The 19,868-nt window shown below is 41.5% G+C and overlaps 1 protein-coding gene across 1 annotated transcript; it reads right to left on the reverse strand.

Annotated features, from left to right (window-relative positions):
• Positions 1-5,566: 5,566 nt before the first annotated feature.
• On the reverse strand, positions 5,567-19,498 carry LOC129813535 (zinc finger protein 658-like). Its single transcript, XM_055865824.1, has 4 exons — positions 19,060-19,498; positions 14,140-14,847; positions 13,022-13,798; positions 5,567-12,661 (listed from the first exon to the last, which is right to left on the reverse strand). The coding sequence occupies exons 1-4, from the start codon at positions 19,322-19,324 to the stop codon at positions 11,709-11,711; spliced, it is 2,703 nt and encodes a 900-aa protein (XP_055721799.1). The 5' UTR covers positions 19,325-19,498; the 3' UTR covers positions 5,567-11,708.
• Between the last annotated feature and the right edge of the window lie 370 nt (positions 19,499-19,868).

The raw sequence follows: 19,868 nt of genomic DNA on the forward strand, positions 1-19,868 counted from the left end.
AAAACTCACAAAAGACAAGAGATAAGTTACTAAAGACAACAAATAAAAGAGGACTTAACTATAAACTAAAGTTGTATTATAAACTCAGTAATAGGTAGAAAAGTCAGTTGAAAGATTTAACAGTCATAGGAAAGAAAGTGTTAAGGGTGTAAAATGGCATAGTGATGCCACCTGTTGGTAAATGTTAATTACTGCAACTCCAGTGTTTTTACCGCTGTGCTTGCGATACCCGGAAGTGTTGCAATGTACTGAACAAGACTGCTTACTCGCATCAATGCCCCTGTCTCGTCATTTAACGTCCAAACAGAAAGATTTTTATAACGTTTTTTTTTATATATAACTGAGAATAGGTAATATATCTAAACATGAACTCAAGTGAAGTTTGCTATATCTACAAAAGAGAATGAAAATGTATGAAAACTAAGAGGAACATTGGACTAGATCAGGGATGAGGAACTTTGATGGGGGTGGGGCCACAAAAAAATTAATAAAAAATATCCTCTGCAGCAGAAGTAACTCTGGGTCTTCCTTTGCTGTGGCGGTCCTCGTGTGAGCCAGTTTCATCATAGTACTTCATGGTTTTTGCGACTGCACTTGAAGAAACTTTCAAAGTTCTTGAAATGTTCCGGATTAACTGACCTTCATGTCTTAAAGTAATGATGGACTGTTGTTTCTATTTGCTTTTTTGCCATAATAAGGACTTGGTCTTTTACCAAATAGGGATATCTTCTGTATACCACCCCTACCTTGTCACAACACAACTGATTGGCTCAAACGCATTAAGAACGAACAAGGCATACCTGTTAATTGAAATGCATTCCAGGTGACTACCTCATGAAGCTGGTTGAGAGAATGCCAAGAGTGTGCATTACTGTCAACAAGGCAAAGGGTGGCTACTTTGAAGAATCTCAAATCTCAAGTATATTTTGATTTGTTAAACACTTTTTTGGTTACTACATGATTCCATATGTGTTATTTCATAGTTTTGATGTCTTCACTATTATTTTTACAATGTAGAAAATAGTAAAAACATTATTATTTTTTTTAAACTTGAATGAGTAGGTGTGTCCAAACTTTTGACTGGTACTGTATGTATATGTATATATAGCTAGAGAAATGCATTTATTAATGTCTACATTCGTTTTTGACACGTTTATTATATAACATACACCTTAATGCATACTTTTAAACTATATTATGTAAGCTAAACATAAAAACGAATATATAAACACTTTTTTTTGTACTAATGTTACTGTCCCCACTACAACAACTAAAAATACATGTAGTTTTGTCATTGAAACATTTAATTGAAATTCTGTAGAATTCCATTCATTGCTATGGAGAACTGCTCCTACTGAGGAGAGCCAATATGGCCGACCGGTGGCTTCAAAGCCTCTCAGTAGCAATTGCAGTTCAGGGTTTATATACATCATTGTTGCCGATCCAGTAGCGACGAACCTACCAATTCTACATGTAGAATCACAATACTTGTCAGTGGCCAAGAACTTAACTTTGAGTTAATCAGGGAACACGAACCCACACTTCAGGGGAGCCAACAATGAAAAAAAAATAGATAAATAACAGATTTTTAAAAAGTTTAAAAAAAGGGTGTGGCACTGTTAAGGTCATCAATGGATTATGGAAATATAGGATATGGATCAGCAGCTCAGACATCTTTAAAAAAGCTAGATGTTATCCAGGCCCAAGCCCTAAGAATCTGTTGTGGAGCACCTAGGACCTCTCCGGTGGCAGCGATGCGGGTAGAGTTGGGAGAGATGCTGTTAAAGTTAAGAGGACAACAGCAAGCCATGACATATTGGGTAAATCTACAAGGACATAAGGTTACACATCCTACAAAAATAAAGATGCTCCTAGAGTGCTGGGTACATGAACAAAATCTGAATACAAGCTTTGGGTGGATAGGCAATTGCATGGCGAGAGAGATGGGGTTGTTGGGAGGGTGTATAACCCCTCTGTGGTTCTTCCTGCTATCCCACCTTGGTTTCTCCCTCAACCAGGGATAGATCTAGAGTTGCTTGAGAGGGTAAGAGATGTTGAGGAAGGAGTAGATTCATTTGTAAGTGAACATTTAAGAACACAATACTAGGCTTTCTTTAATATATTCACAGATGGATCTAAGGACCCTAAAACAGGAAGGGCAGGAGCAGCTTTTAGTCTTCCTGAGTTTAATAAAGTGGCAGTGACAAAAAGAGCAACGGATCATTTATTTGTTTACACAATGGAGTTGTTGGTCATACTATTGGCTGTAGAGTGGGTGGAGGAGGTGAGGCCAGACAGGGTAGTCATCTGCTCTGACTCCTGTACAGCACTGATGAGCTTAAAGTCATGTGTGTCCCAGAGCAGACAGGATGTATTGTATGAGGTTTTGCAGTGCTTGTATAGGGTGACACAGATGGAGGTATTACAACCGCCCTACAGGACTCACAATCACGGCCGTTTGTTATACAGCCTAGAATCATATGGGGAGCCCGTTAAAGAATAAAACGCCTGTAGGGAAACTAACAATGTTGCTCTATCAAATAGAATAATTTCTCCATCCTTGAAATGGAATCCCTTACGCTAGCTAGCATAATTTTAGATGAGTAGCAACAGTTAGCTACTAGTTATCTAGAAAATAAAATAAATCTCACCCTTTTTCCCCAAAAGTATGTGGACACCCCTTCAAATTAGTGGATTTGGCTATTTCAGCCACGCCCGTTGCTGGCAGGTGTATACATACAATGATAAGCCAATACAATGATAAGAATGAAGTGACTTATGTCCAGTGGGCAACTGTGGATAAGGAGCACAACAATGACCCCAATGGTGGAACATTCAAAGTCACCATAAAAATAAAAAAAAGAGTTCCAGACCATCCAAGAGCAACTGCTGGAACAGCTGAAACTGATGCTGCGCAAGTTTAAGATGCACACTTACAACATCATTAATCAGTCGACCCACTAACAGGGCACTGAAACAAGGCTTGAAAGCACATTAATGCTTAATTCATGTTAACTTTTCCCGAAAATTACCTCTAAGTACGACACAGAAATACAGGCAGTCCACTTCGGAGCATCACACCAACAGGCAACAGTCTACACAGGTGCATAGAGCACATCCAGAGGTCTCCAATATCCATTTTTACAGTGATGGCCCTTGCACTCAGTACAAGCTCATTACATGGAAATTGACAATGAAGTCTGGGCCAAACTAGAGACTGTTTCTTACATTTTTGTTCATTCATTTATTGCAATTCTATATGAAATACAATTGTGTTTGTAAGTGAATCTTGTGTTTTATATGCATAAAATTGTATTTTCTAGTTAATATTAGGTACTGGTAGTCAATATAGATATCTGAGGATCTGCTTAATATGCTCATCTTTTTGTATTTGTTGTCTTTCTTGCCTTTTGTAGAGGAAGATGGAGAACCCATACTGTGCAGAGGCAGGAGCCACATGCACGCACACACACACACACACACACACACACACACACACACACACACACACACACACACACACACACACACACATTGGTTACTGCTTTTATGTTGCTATTTAGACTAAGATATTTTGTGCCAAATATAATGACCTCTGTTTTATCTTTTGTTTAATTGAAGGAAGTTCTGTGACATCCAGTTATACTCACACACACAAGCGCTCTTTCCTGTTACTCAGTGCTCATTCCTGTGACTTAATTGTTTTTTTATTTAAAAAATATATATATAGATAAACCACTTCTTTTTCAATTATGTTTGGTCAATCATTTAAACAAATGCTTGATACATTTTTAATAAAATTGAGGTTGGGTTCTCGCTTAAAAAAATTTTTTAAACGGCTTTGTGTAAAACAAGTCCTATATCGACATAACCTGAAAGGTTGCTCAGCAAGGAAGAAGCCACTGTTCCAAAACCGCCATAAAAAAAACCAAGACTACGGTTTGCAACTGCACATGGGGACAAAGATCGTACTTTCTGGAGAAATGTCCTCTGGTCTGATGAAACAAAAATGTAACTGTTTGGCCATTATGATGTTATGTTTGGAGGAAAAAGGGGGAGGCTTGCAAGCCGAAGAACACCATCCCAACCGTGAAGCACTGGGGTGGCAGCATCATGTTGTGGGGGTGCTTTGCTGCAGGAGGAACTGGTGCACTTCACAAAATAGATGGCATCATGAGGTAGGGAAATTATGTAGATATATTGAAGCAACATCTCAAGACATCAGTCAGGAAGTTAAAGCTTGGTCGCAAATGGGTCTTCCAAATGGACAATGACCCCAAGCATACTTCCAAAGTTAGTGCAAAATGGCTTAAGGACAACAAAGTCAAGGTATTGGAGTGGCCATCACAAAGCCCTGACCCCCTGATCTTTTGTCAAGCTGAATGTTTGAAATATGAGTAGGCGATTTGAGTCAATAAATGGTAATTAAATTGTTTTCTTTTCAATTTTCCCAAAAAATGACAAATTGTGGATTGAGTGGTCATGGTAAAACATTTTTTTTTAATTATTCAATAGTATCCATGTTTTAAAGCTAAGCTATTGGCGGGATTCATATTCACTTTTATGATTGGTTTGAAGACAATGGCCTTTGTAGGCATTCTTAGCTTAAAGGGCAAACACTTATGAGTAGCCAATGTGTATGATTACTGTTAGGACCAGCAACAGCTCATAGGTGGATCCATATGTACCTTTTTAGACATTTTCTAAATTAATATATTATAAAGGGAACTTTGCAGTAGTTTTATGATATAGAAAAGTTGTGGGCAGAACTGAAAAAGCATGTGCGAGCAAGGAGGCCTACAAACCTGACTCAGTTACACCAGCTCTGTCAGGAGGAATGGGCCAAAATTCACCCAACTTATTGTGGGAAGCTTGTGGAAGGCTACCCGTTTGACCCAATTGAAACAATTTAAAGGCAATGCTACCAAATACTAATTGAGTGTATGTAAACTTCTGACCCATTGGGAATATGATGAAAGAAATAAAAGCTGAAATAAATCATTCTCTCTACTATTATTCTGACATTTCACATTCTTAAAATAAAGTGGTGATCCTAACTGATCTAAGACAGGGAATTTTTACTAGGATTAAAATGTCAGGAATTGTGAAAAACTGAGTTGAAATGTATTTGGCTAAGGTGTATGTAAACTTCCGACTTCAACTGTAAGTGAAACGCTAACACAAATATTAGCGCTGTAGCACATATTGCGGGACTTTGTGTGAACGGAGCCAAATTAACTAATCGTCTCGTTTAATTTATATAACAACGTTCCAACCTTGTTTAGCATCTAGTCCAAAATGTGGCATTTTGTATTGATACACTATTTGTATCAATTTGCATCGGTTTCAACAGGGAACTTATATTTTGAAGGCAAACCTCAAACACCACTATTGTGGCTAATCCTTATTGTGGCTAGCGTCACAAAGGTTTGGCTCTAAGCTAATTGTACATTTTTTTTGTTACTGTAAATACTAGAAAAGTGAGCACCAAATTTGCACGGGCAGAAATAGGAATCTCATATAAATATGTTTTTTTTTCAATAAGTAAAACAGGGAACCTACAAGATTTGCATTCAGAATTTGACATTTATTAAAGAATACACCAGCAGATACAAAACAACAAAGCAAACTTAAGAGTGCGTTTTTAAACACAGGAGTAAAAAAAAAACTAAATAATTTGAACTACTCAACGAGTACGGTTACATGCACACAATAATGCGATTGTGGATAGTCTGATTAATATAATAATTTGATTAAAACGTTTACATGCTTTGCAAGAAGAGCCATTTCCCTAATAATCCTGTTTACATCTTAAATCGTAACCTGATGGCACTGATAAATGCAGAAAATTGCCAATAAAAATAAACATTCTACCACAGTGACCATGTTATTTTTGTGAGGCATATTTGATTCGAGTTCGGACTTATAAAGTTTGTATGTGAAAACTACTTCTAAGACCCGTTGTTCCCGAACTCACTTCACTCGCGCTAAAGAGTGAGGCTCGCTCGGCTGGCGCAAGCACGTGTGCAGATCAAACACAGGTAGAATGCTGATTAAGTCCAGGAACCACACCGAAACCACAGAGATTATTTTTTACACTTAAAAACAACTTTTACTAGTTGAATTTAGCCAAATATTTTTTACTAATATGCAAAGGAGGCAATACATCATTAAATATGCGCATACAACACAAATACATTTTTCGGGACACTGAATTAAGTCAGCCTAAATATTTTCATTTCATTTTAAGACAGTCCAGCACCAGACTTGTCCAGAGCAGATTGTGGATACATATTTTTTAAATCTTTCTATCAGTAAAATAAACACATTTACATTTTTCCAAATAAAATGTTACCTAGAATAAAAAATGTAGAGCATATTCCCTCTGGGCAAGTCTGGATAATATATCTAAGGATAACCACATAACGCGGTGAATGCTGATGCTTCTGAAGCTGATGAAAAGGAGTTGGCATGTGGTAAGAGTCTGACTTTCAGGAAATGGCAGTTAAAGACAAAGACACTGAATTTAGACCCAATCATCATCATCTCTTCAAAGTAAGTTACTAAATGAAGTACAGTTTGTAACAATCTCTATGAAATGGGCTTGGAAATTATCGATGCATGTCCGGTTGAGCTAACGTGCGCTAATGTGATTAGCTTGACGTAAGTAACAAGAACATTTCAGAAAGCTTAAATTATTGTTAATCTAACTGCACTGCCCAATTTACAGTAGCTATTACAGTGAAAAATATCATGCTATTGTTTGAGAGTGCACAACAAAACTATTATCATGGCAACTGGTTTGATACGTTCACCTCTGAAGGCAAATAATGTACTTACATTCAGTAATCTTGCTCTGATTTGTCATCCTGAGGGTCCCAGAGACAAAATGTAGTATAGTTCTGTTTGATAAAATCCATTTTTATATTCAAATGTAGGAACTGGGTTCCCCACCATCTAGATGTGTGAAGGTTAGTGTTTCTGTAAGGAAGCTATTTATCCATAATTTATGACATTCCTGGGAGTGTGTAAACTTAAATTTCGTATTACCATATCATTTTTGTATGTTGTCTATAGTTATGTACTTGAAAATGTATCAATTGACCAATTCGGCACAGTTGGGCAGACTTGATACAACATTTTGAACAGTAGTGCAATGGTTCATTGGATCAGTCTAAAACGTTGCACATGCACTGCTGCCATCTAGTGGCCAAAATATACTGCTAAGTAATATAATGGCCTCTCTTGCATTTCAAAGATGGAACAAAAAATAAAAAACACGTTTTTTTCTTTGTATTATCTTCTACCAGATCTAATGTGTTATATTCTCCTTCATTAATTCACATTTCCACAAACCTGGTATTATGAATTTGCATATCCTTGCTTCGGGTACCGAACTAAATAAAAGGAGTTAGATTTGGGTTTGTCATTTTAGACAAAAAATGAAAATAAAAGGGTCCGATCCTTTTAAGGCATTCTAATAATTAGAAAGATTACTCAGAAAACCAGGCGTTTTAATCGGCGTATGCGTTCTTCGATTTTGACCCAACGCCGATTAAGATAAACGCCTTACTCTGCTTACATGACTATTGAATCATATGCTCACTGCCATAATCAGTTTAAAATTGAATTATTACTGTGCATGTAAACATACCCATTGAGTAATAAACATTGATCCAACGTCTTCATACAAAACAAAAAGATATGTAGCCCACATGTTAAATTGGATCAACGATCCATACATTTGATGCAGGAAGAAAAACGTTGATTATAAATAGTTTTTCCTTAAAACCCTTTTTTCTCCCTTCTATATACATTATTGGAGAGATACCTGATGACAACTTTATAAACTAAGAACTACTAAAATGTTCATTTTCCATAGCCCCAGCATTTGAATATCTTTAACATCTTTTGGGCTCCCGAGTGGTGCAGTGGTCTAAGGCACTGCATCTCAGTGCAAGAGGCGTCACTGTAGTGCCTGGTTTGAATCCAGGCTGCATCACATCCGGCCGTGATTGGGAGTTCCATAGGGCGGAGCACAATTGACCCAGCGTCGCCCATGTTTGGCCGGGGTAGGCCCGTCATTGTAAATAAGACTTTGTTCTTAACTGACTTGACTAGTTAAATAAAGGATTAAAAAAAACACAAAATGTATTGGAAACAAATATGACATCACAATTTATTTGGACTTCTAAATTGTTACCAATAGCAGCCAATTGTCCCATACTCATTAACCGGTGTTGATTGAGTTTTGATGAGGACCAAACAACTTTCAGTAAGCGTGCATCCCAAATTATAACCCATTTCTTATATAGTACACTACTTTGACCTATGGTCTCTGGTCAAAGGTAGTGTACTACAGTGGCAAGAAAAAGTATGCGAACCCTTTGGAATTACCTGGATTTCTGCATAAATTGGTCATAAAATGTTATCTGATCTTCATCTAAGTCACAACAACAGACAAACGCAGTCAGCTTCAACTAACACACAAACAATGATACGTTTTCATGTATTTATTGAACACACTGTGTAAACATTCACAGTTCAGGGTGGGAAAAGTATGTGAACCCTTGGATTTAATAACTGGTTGACCCTCCTTTGGGAGCAATAACCTCAACCAAATGTTTTCTGTAGTTGCGGGTAAGACCTGCACAACCGTCAGGAGGAATTTTGGACCATTCCTCTTTACAAAACTGCTTCAGTTCAGCAATATTATTGGGATGTCTGGTGTGAACCGCTCTCGAGGTCATACCACAGCATCTCAAATCAGGTTGAGGTCAGGACTGACTGGGTCACTGCAGAAGGTGTATTTTCTTCTGTTGAAACCATTCTGTTGTCGATTTACTTCTGTGTTTTGGGTCGTTGTCCTGTTGCATCACCCAACTTCTGTTTAGCTTCAATTGGCGGACAGATCGCCTTACATTCTCCTGCAAAATGTATTGATCAACAGAAAAATTATTTTGCAAGTTTATGATAGCAAGCTGTCCAGGCCCTGAGGCAGCATAGCAGCCCCAAACCATGATGCTACCTCCACCATACTTTACAGTTGGGATAAGGTTTTGATGTTGGTGCACTGTGCCTTTTTTCTACACACATAGTGTTGTGTGTTCCTTCCAAACAACTCAACTGTAGTTTTCCCTGTCCACAGAATATTTAGCCAGTAGCACTGTGGAACATCCAGATGCTCTTTTGCAAACTTCAGACTTGCAGCAATGTTTTTTCGGACAGCAGTGGCTTCTTCCGTGGTGTCCTCCCATGAACACCATTCTTGTTTAGCATTTAACATATCGTAGACTCAGATGTTAGCATGTTCCAGAGATTTCTGTAAGTCTTCAGCTGACACTCTAGGATTCTTCTTAACCTCATTGAACATTCTGCGCTGTGCTCTTGCAGTCATCTTTGCAGGACAGCCACTCCTAGGGAGTAGCAACTAGAGGTCGACCGATTATGATTTTTCAACGCCGATACCGATTATTGGAGGACCCAAAAAAGGCGATACCGATTAAATCGGACGATTTTTATATATATATATATATTTTTTTTTTTTGTGTGTCTTTTTTTGTTGTAATAATGACAATTACAACAATACTGAATGAACAATGAACACTTATTTTAACTTAATATAATAGATCAAATCAATTTAGTCTCAAATAAATAATGAAACATGTTCAATTTAGTTTAAATACTGCAAAAACAAATTGTTGGAGAAAAAAGTAAAAGTGCAATATGTGCCATGTAAGAAAGCTAACGTTTAAGTTCCTTGCTCAGAACATGAGAACATATGAAAGCTGGTGGTTCCTTTAAACATGAGTCTTCAATATTCCCAGGTAAGACGTTTTAGGTTGTAGTTATTATAGGACTATTTTTCTCTATACCATTTGTATTTCATATACCTTTGATTATTGGATGTTTTAATAGATACTTTATTGCCAGCCTAATCTCGGGAGCATTACGAAGAGCTGTTGGCAAATGCAGGAAAGTGCTGTTTGAATGAATGCTTACGAGCCTGCTGCTGCCTACCACCGCTCAGTCAGACTGCCCTGTCAAATCATAGACCTAATTATAATAAACACACAGAAATACGAGCCTTAGGTCATTAATATGGTAAAATCTGGAAACTATCATTTCGAAAACAATACGTTTATTCTTTCAGTGAAATACGGAACCATTCTGTATTTTATCTAATGGGTGGCATCCATAAGTCTAAATACTGCTGTTAACATTGAAGGTTGTGCAATGTATGTCATAATTATATAAAATTCTGTCAAATTAGTTCGCAACGAGCCAGGCGGCCCAAACTGCTGCATATACCCTGACTGCAAGTTAAGTGACACAATTTGCCTAGTTAATATTGCCTGCTAACATGAATTTCTTTTAACTAAATATGCATTAAAAAAAAAATACTTCTGTGTATTGATTTTAAGAAAGGCATTGATGTTTATGGTTAGGTACATTAGTGCAAGGATTGTGCTTTTTTCGCAAATGTGCTTTTGTTAAATCATCCCCCGTTTGGTGAAGTTGGCTGTCTTTGTTAGGAAGAAATGGTCTTCACACAGTTCGCAACGAGCCAGACGGCCCAAACTGCTGCATATACCCTGACTGCTTGCAAGAGAAGTGACACAATTTCCCAGAGTTAAAAGAAAGTCATGTTAGCAGGCAATATTAACTAAATATGCAGGTTTAAAAATATATACTTGTGTATTGATTTTAAGAAAGGCGTTGATGTTTATGGTTAGGTACATTGGTGCAACGACAGTGCTTTTTTCCCGAATGCGCTTGTTAAATCACCTGTTTGGTGAAGTAAGCTGTGATTCAATGATAGATTAACAAGCACAGCATAAATTATATGCAACGCAGGACAAGCTAGATAAACTAGTAATATCATCAACCATGTGTAGTTAACTAGTGATTATGTTAAGATTGATTGTTTTTTATAAGTTAAGTTTAATGCTAGCTAGCACCTTACCTTGGCTTCTTGCTGCACTCGCATAACAGGTAGTCAGCCTGCCACGCAGTCTCCTCATGGAGTGCAATGTAAATCGGCCATTATCGGTGTCCAAAAATGCTGATTACCGATTGTTAAGAAAACTTGAAATCGGCCCTAATTAAATCGGCCAATCCGATTAATCGGTTGCCCTCGTGGCAACAGTGCTGAACTTTCTCCATTTATAGATAATTTGTCTTACCATGGACTGATGAACATCAAGGCTTTTAGAGATACTTTTGTAACCCTTTCCAGCTTTTTTTCAAGTCAACAATTTTTAATCTTAGGTCTTCTGAGATCTCATTTGTTCGAGGCATGGTTCACAGCTTCTAGTGAACAGCAAACTCAAATGTTTTGAGTGTTTTTTTATTTGGCAGGGCAGCTCCAACCAACATCTCCAATCTCGTCTAACTGATTGGACTCCCATTAGCTTTTGGAGAAGTCATTAGCCTAGATGTTCACATACTTTTCCCAACCTACACTGAATGTTTAAATGATGTATTCAATATACACAAGAAAAATATAATTTGTGTGTTATTAGTTGAAGGAAACTGTGTTTGTCTATATTGTTGTGACTTAGATGAAGATCAGATCAAATTTTATGAACCAATTTATGTAGAAATCCAGGTAATTCCAAAGGGTTCTCATACAGTTTCTTGCAACTGTTTGTATATAGGGAATAGGGTGCCATTCGGAACACAAACTAAGACTCTTTGGCCCTTGATTAACCTGTATGAAGTCTCTGATGAGCTTTCAGGCTGCTCTTCTGAGTGAAAGTCTTACCACATATCTCACAGCTGTAGGGCTTCTCACCAGTATGAGTGTGCAGGTGTCTTTCAAAATGACTATGGCGATCAAAACTCTTTCCACAAAAGGAGCATATGAAACATCTATTTCTTGTGTCGTCTGTAGTGGCACTGCTGCCCTCTGTACTGTCAAAACTGTCTATGCCAAGGGCAAATAAAATCCCCTCTTGACTGTAGTTTGGTTGTGTGATGTAAGCGCTCATTGCCGTTTCCTCCTCTACAGGTAGTTGTGGCGGTGGTACCCGGTTCTGAAACCTGGGTAGTATTGTCCCATCACCATCCTCCCTGTTCCTTGCATGTAGAACCATCCCTGCGTACTGCTCTTGCTCAATCACATCCAACTTGTCTTTCTCTTCCTGAAAAGACACGTCTCCCAATTCCACCTCTCTAGAAGCTGACGTATAGAACCCGTGGTGGTGGTGCAGTCCATCAAAAGGACTGTGATGGTATTTGACACTGGGTGAAACAGGATGGGAGTTCTGCTGCTTTGTCACATCAGAGGAGCAACCTGGATGTAGTGATCCAGACTCAGTATCACTGTGCCTCTCTGTGAAAGATCTACACAGCTGACTCTCCCTCTCATCCATGACATACTCTGGGTCGTCCTGGTAACCTGGTCGCTCTGTGCTTTGTTGGTGTGGAGGTCCTGACTGACTGAGTATCTGGGATTCAAACTGCTTCTCTTTCTCTGCTTCCCCCACCAACCCCTGCCCCCTGCCCTCCTCCTCCTCCTCACTGTACCCTGAGCTAGGCTGTGCTTCAGCAGATGTGGGCTGATCCCTCGGTTCTTCTGGGTACTCCGAGGGTCTAGGATAAACGTCAGGCTTCTTATCCTCTAGCGGAGGTTGACCCGTTAGCATGTCAGCACCGTCTGCTTGACAGGAAAAAAGTATTAAGTATTTCAGCATAGATTTTAACATGGCAATTTAAACAATGAACTGTTTAACGTCATCTTAAACCACTGATAGAAAACGGGAAAACACTTTGTATCCATCCCAAATGGCACCCTATTCTGTATGTAGTGCGCTACTATTGATCAGAGCCCTTTGGGTCCTGGTCAATAGTAGTACACTATAAAGGGAATCGGGCGCCATTAAGGATGTAGCTTTAATTATATAACAGTTATACTGTCTGTTAATTACAGAATAATTGACTGATTTACACACTTAAGAGTAAGCTTTTTCATGTATTAAAAGCATGAAAAAAAATCTTTATTATTCTCATCTCTTACCTCTGTGTGTCTTCAGATGCCCTTTGAGGCTACCCTTCTGGTTGAAACACCTTCCACATATGTCACAACTATACGGTTTCTCACCCGTATGAATTCGCTGGTGCCTTTCCAGATGACCAACACGCTCAAAAACTTTCCCACAGAATGAGCAGATGAAGCACTTCTTGTCCTTGGTGACTCCTTGGAAGGTTTTCACTTTCCTTTCCGGAAAACTGGAGAAGATGGGAGGATGGTTCAGAGAAGCCGCGTCCATGACCCGTGAGTTTGGCTGTACTGTACCGTCACTTGCTATCAAGAGTGTGTCTGAAGATCCATAATGTTTCTGCCTGAGCTGTAAAATCATATCCTCGCTGACATCTACATATGGTTTCCCTGGAAATGAACCACTGCTGCATGACGCCTCCACCATTCCTGAGACAGGAAGTACAGGAGAGTGATTAGTTAGACACTGGGAGTTCTGACCCGAACTGCTGAAATATTCTGAATTGCTCGTCTCCATATCGTTGTCTGCTTGTGGACCGGACATCCACGGCTGGCTGTCTCTCGCGTACATTGACAATTCCTCATCCAGTCGCTGTTCTGCTCTCCCTGCAGTCTGTTCTTCTGCTTTAGGATCTAGTGTCTGGAATGCATCCTTCTCCTCCCCTGGCTCAGACTTCATAGGCATCTGAGGAGCAGTATGGAACACTTCGTCCTTTCCGTTCAACTGCTCTTCCTCAGTCTGACGTCTATCCAGGCGAGGCTTCTCTTCGTTGTTAGCTAGTCCATCCATCGATACTGTGTGGAAAGATTACATTTGATTGATAAAATATCGATGCATCGGTCATGTCCTAAATAGCACCCTATATGGGGTCTGGTCAAAAGTAGTGCACTACGTAGGGAAAAGGGTACCAATTTGGAGTGTACATGGAATGATCTGTTGTATAATAGTGTACTATCTGCTGTCATTAGCTAGTGATTCTAGTCTCTTACCTCTGTGAGTCTTCAGATGCCCTTTGAGGCTACCCTATGGGCCCTAGTCAGAAGTAATGCACTATATAGGGAATAGGTTGTTATTCGGTATGCGTACATGGAATTGTCTATGACCTATAACCTAATAAGTGATTCTAGTCTCTTACCTCTGTGAGTCTTCAGATGCCCTTTGAGGCTACCCTTCTGGTTGAAACACCTTCCACATATGTCACAGCTGTACGGTTTCTCACCCGTATGAATTCGTAGATGCCTTTCAAGATGACTGTAACGTTCAAAACTCTTTCCACACAGTGTGCAAATGAAGTGTTTATTAACCTGGAAAAATCTCTTGGTCCTCGCTCTCCTTGCCGAATTATAATTCGGGCCAAAACCGAATTCACTTTGAGGGTCTGGGTTTGACTTTACTGTGCCGTCGCTTGTTCTCCTGAGCGCGTCTGACTGCCGATAATGTTGTTGCTGTCTGAGCTGTAAAATCATATCCTCTCTGACATTAGACTCCAAATATGGTTTCCCTGGTAATGAAACATTGCTGCATGATGCTGCCGTCATTCCAGAAGTTCCAGGAGAGTGATCGGGGAGACACAGTGAGTTTGTCTCCATATCATTGTCTTCTTGTGTACTGGACATCCACGTCTGGCTGTCTCTCTCGTACGTTGACAGTTCAGCTTCAAGACGATACTTGTATTTTCTCCTTGTAGTCTGCTCTTCCTGTTCACCCTCCCCTCCCGGCTCAATCTTGACCAGAGTCTCATCCGCAGGTCCAACGGCTTCATCCTTTCCGTTACCATCTCCCTCAGGCTGCAGTTTTTCAAGTGAGGTCCTCCTCACAGAAGTGGTACCGCTTTTACCAGTCCCTGTGAAAATATTCCGTCATCAAAATCCTTCATTGTTTGTTTTAACAGTAATCCAAATGGATTTGGATTATACACACACACACACACACACACACACGTTATTCTTATTGTGGTCTTTTTCTCTTTATTTTTTTACTTTAGTTTATTTGGCAAAATATTTTCTTAACTCTTCTTGAACTGCACTGTTGGTTAATTAAGGGCTTGTCAGTAAGCATTTCACGATAAGGTCTACACCCGTTGTATTCGGCGCATGTGGCAAATAAAGTTTGATTTGAGGCTGTCGGCGATTGGGTTCAAGGGTTGTAAATGGTTTGTAATAATTCTTTGATTTCACAATCCTACTATCATGACAGTGAGTAAGCCTTGTTCAGGCCAGGACGGCCCATAGGGCAAGAGCGTCCTGATCCTATAGTGGGATGCACAAGTACACCAAGGGGTCGGTCACATTGAATTTTTCACAGCAAACCCCCCCCAACAGTAGAATAGTTTACTTATTAAATTGTTCAGCCTGTCTCATCCTATGAGACAATAGAATGTTCCTCTAAGGCACCTTCAAATTGTGTGGCACAGGTGGAGAAATATGCACGCCCAGTCATTGTAGCTTACAACCTTAATACAGTTGCAGGAAAACCCACCTCTGAAAGCAGCTTTGACGGCCACTGTTAAAAGACGATGATCATGGAGCCTTTCTGTGTTATTAGGCTACACTCATTTCTCAAATCCCAATAAAATGGTGTCAAATGCACCATTTTATGAACATAATTTTTTTAGCAGCAGCATTGTTTAGCAGCCGCCAACGGGCGTTGAATGCATTGGGTTAAATGTGACATGGGTCAGGTGTGACAGCGAGGCCTACACTATATTCACAGTACGTGATCCTTGGGTTGGCTGTGTGCCAGCGGAACACTTTTTTGGGGACATTTGAATCATCAATATATTGCTATAACTAGCAACAACATAGCCTATGTTTAGACTTTAGAGTTTGATCTAAAATTGATCCCAGTGGTGGAAATGCAGATGGGCAACCCTCTGATGTAGCCCACCATTTAAAATCAGGTGGGCTACATCAGGTGATAATGCTTATTGCTAAATAGCACAGCGGCCTGATTTACTTTAACTAGGCAAGTCAGTTAAGAACAAATTGTTATTTACCCTTTGCTCAGGGTCCAGGGGGGAACAGTGGGTTAACTGCATTGCTCAGGGTCCAGGGGGGAACAGTGGGTTAACTGCCTTGCTCAGGGTCCAGAGGGGAACAGTGGGTTAACTGCCTTGCTCAGGGTCCAGGGGGGAACAGTGGGTTAACTGCCTTGCTCAGGGTCCAGGGGGGAACAGTGGGTTAACTGCCTTGCTCAGGGTCCAGGGGGGAACAGTGGGTTAACTGCATTGCTCAGGGTCCAGGGGGGAACAGTGGGTTAACTGCCTTGCTCAGGGTCCAGAGGGGAACAGTGGGTTAACTGCCTTGCTCAGGGTCCAGAGGGGAACAGTGGGTTAACTGCCTTGCTCAGGGTCCAGGGGGGAACAGTGGGTTAACTGCCTTGCTCAGGGTCCAGGGGGGAACAGTGGGTTAACTGCCTTGCTCAGGGTCCAGGGGAACAGTGGGTTAACTGCCTTGCTCAGGGTCCAGGGGGGAACAGTGGGTTAACTGCCTTGCTCAGGGTCCAGGGGGGAACAGTGGGTTAACTGCCTTGCTCAGGGTCCAGGGGGGAACAGTGGGTTAACTGCCAAGCTCAGGGTCCAGGGGAAAGGTGGGTTAACTGCATTGCTCAGGGTCCAGGGGGGAACAGTGGGTTAACTGCCTTGCTCAGGGTCCAGGGGAACAGTGGGTTAACTGCCTTGCTCAGGGTCCAGGGGAACAGTGGGTTAACTGCCTTGCTCAGGGTCCAGGGGGGAACAGTGGGTTAACTGCCTTGCTCAGGGTCCAGGGGGGAACAGTGGGTTAACTGCCTTGCTCAGGGTCCAGGGGGGAACAGTGGGTTAACTGCCTTGCTCAGGGTCCAGGGGGGAACAGTGGGTTAACTGCCTTGCTCAGGGTCCAGGGGGGAACAGTGGGTTAACTGCCTTGCTCAGGGTCCAGGGGGGAACAGTGGGTTAACTGCCTTGCTCAGGGTCCAGGGGGGAACAGTGGGTTAACTGCCTTGCGCAGGGTCCAGGGGGGAACAGTGGGTTAACTGCCTTGCTCAGGGTCCAGGGGGGAACAGTGGGTTAACTGCCTTGCTCAGGGTCCAGGGGGGAACAGTGGGTTAACTGCCTTGCTCAGGGTCCAGGGGGGAACAGTGGGTTAACTGCCTTGCTCAGGGTCCAGGGGGGAACAGTGGGTTAACTGCCTTGCGCAGGGTCCAGGGGGGAACAGTGGGTTAACTGCCTTGCTCAGGGTCCAGGGGAACAGTGGGTTAACTGCATTGCTCAGGGTCCAGGGGGGAACAGTGGGTTAACTGCCTTGCTCAGGGTCCAGGGGGGAACAGTGGGTTAACTGCCTTGCTCAGGGTCCAGGGGGGAACAGTGGGTTAACTGCCTTGCTCAGGGTCCAGGGGAACAGTGGGTTAACTGCCTTGCTCAGGGTCCAGGGGAACAGTGGGTTAACTGCATTGCTCAGGGTCCAGGGGAACAGTGGGTTAACTGCCTTGCTCAGGGTCCAGGGGGGAACAGTGGGTTAACTGCCTTGCTCAGGGTCCAGAGGGGAACAGTGGGTTAACTGCCTTGCTCAGGGTCCAGGGGGGAACAGTGGGTTAACTGCCTTGCTCAGGGTCCAGGGGGGAACAGTGGGTTAACTGCCTTGCTCAGGGTCCAGGGGGGAACAGTGGGTTAACTGCCTTGCTCAGGGTCCAGGGGGGAACAGTGGGCTAACTGCATTGCTAAGGGTCCAGGGGGGAACAGTGGGTTAACTGCCTTGCTCAGGGTCCAGAGGGGAACAGTGGGTTAACTGCCTTGCTCAGGGTCCAGGGGGGAACAGTGGGTTAACTGCCTTGCTCAGGGTCCAGGGGGGAACAGTGGGTTAACTGCCTTGCTCAGGGTCCAGGGGGGAACAGTGGGTTAACTGCCTTGCTCAGGGTCCAGGGGGGAACAGTGGGTTAACTGCCTTGCTCAGGGTCCAGGGGGGAACAGTGGGTTAACTGCCTTGCTCAGGGTCCAGGGGGGAACAGTGGGTTAACTGCCTTGCTCAGGGTCCAGGGGAACAGTGGGTTAACTGCATTGCTAAGGGTCCAGGGGGGAACAGTGGGTTAACTGCCTTGCTCAGGGTCCAGAGGGGAACAGTGGGTTAACTGCCTTGCTCAGGGTCCAGGGGGGAACAGTGGGTTAACTGCCTTGCTCAGGGTCCAGGGGGGAACAGTGGGTTAACTGCCTTGCTCAGGGTCCAGGGGGGAACAGTGGGTTAACTGCCTTGCTCAGTTAACCCACTGTTCCCCCCTAAACAGTCTGTGTTCAAATCAATGATTTATATATACACACTAGATGACTAATAGGGGGTGCTGTATTGAAGCCACTGTGCCTCCATCTTGGCTCTACCCCACTATTGTAAAGAAATATTTTGGAAGTTATAGAAAACGCATTTATTAATGTCTACATTCCTTTTTGCTACATGTATTTTATTAGACACCTTAATGCACCGTTTTAAATTTGATTTTTAAATACATTACAAGTTTTCCTTAGTCGTTTTTTGAGATTACTCAAAGTTACTGTCCCCGCTACAACAATAAAAATACTTAAATGCATGTAAATTTGTTCTTGAAACACTTAATTGAAATACTGTAGAATTCCATGTATTCCTATGGAGGACTGCTCCTACTGAGGGGAGCCAATATGGCCGACCGGTGGCTTTAAAGCCTCTCAATGCCAATACACAGCGTTCACAATCCAGGATATATATATATCGTTTGTTCAAACCCTCAACCTTCCAATCTCAGGGCGTAGGCCTGCACTCTAACCACAAGGCCACTGAGTTGGTTATAATGATAGTCATTGCTATTCCTCTCCCATCCCATCCCATTGGGCAGTCAGAGATATATGACTGGAGGACATGAGGCCTTCAGACTACACATTTTTAGCCCAGGGCTAAATGCCGTGAGAACGTGTGTAGGCTGATTAAATAAGCTTAGTTACATTGTTTACCTGCGAAATGGTCATGTAATATTGCTAGAACCCTAATGTGACTTGCACAGTTAATTATTGATAATTGATTGATAGTAAAAGTGAGTTATTACTACGTCGACCCACCTTTTCTCCCAAGATTCTCAGCAGCGACTGATCGACCATGATGGATGCGTCTTCGAGGTTGAATCCCTCGAGCTCTTCGAAGCTCGCTGTCAAGTTGTTGTACATTATTTTTCAGGACGTTGATTTCATTTTCCCGTCGACACATTTCTACACGTAACACAACTATGCCATCGTCGACTACTTTGCTAATTTCTGCAACCGCAGTTTTAGAAAGTACCTCTATGATGGAAGCGATCTGAGCCCGGAGAGAAACACTGCTCAACATTTTCAAATGTTTGCGAAAACTAAACAGAGCTCGGTCTGACTTCTGCAGAAGATTTAAACTTTGTATCTAAGTAATATGCTAATAATGTTTGGAAAATGGTAAATATGCTAGCAACAATTTGATCCGTGTAGTTCTGAGCAGATAGTTGCATGCACCGCTGTGAAGCAGGCAAGGATAAAGTACTTAGGTACTTCCGGATCACGGATTTTCGTAGTCCTTCAGAATAAGAGTCCGGTCATGTATACTTTGTGAATTAATAATTAGGGCGAAAATTATGGAAAATGTCCAGAATTATCTATATATGTTATTATTGTTATCATACAAAGAGTAATTAAAAATACTTCTATTAGATATGTGATTTATTTGTTTATTTTTTCAAGCCGCAATGGTCAACAATGTTTTTTGTGTGTACTCAGGAGCACTTCTAGTTTCCAAATCCACAGAGTTTACACCCAGAGCATCGTCGGTGCTCATTTTGAGGCCCTTTAAAATCCAATGATCATCATTAGGATAATGTAGATAATTTACAGGTATACCATCAGTT

The sequence above is a fragment of the Salvelinus fontinalis genome, chromosome 17 (assembly GCF_029448725.1).
Source record: "Salvelinus fontinalis isolate EN_2023a chromosome 17, ASM2944872v1, whole genome shotgun sequence".
In the NCBI taxonomy this organism is placed as follows: Eukaryota; Metazoa; Chordata; class Actinopteri; order Salmoniformes; family Salmonidae; genus Salvelinus; species Salvelinus fontinalis.

What these genes read in the sequence shown, in the direction of transcription:
- LOC129813535 (XM_055865824.1), bottom strand. Translation starts at nt 19,324, where the DNA reads ATGTTGAGCAGTGTTTCTCTCCGGGCTCAGATCGCTTCCATCATAGAG. An exon ending in GCATCTGAAGACTCACAGAG is followed by an intron (nt 13,799 to 14,139) that starts GTAAGAGACTAG and finishes CTTTCCACACAG; the next exon opens with TATCGATGGATGGACTAGCT. An exon ending in GCATCTGAAGACACACAGAG is followed by an intron (nt 12,662 to 13,021) that starts GTAAGAGATGAG and finishes CCTGTCAAGCAG; the next exon opens with ACGGTGCTGACATGCTAACG.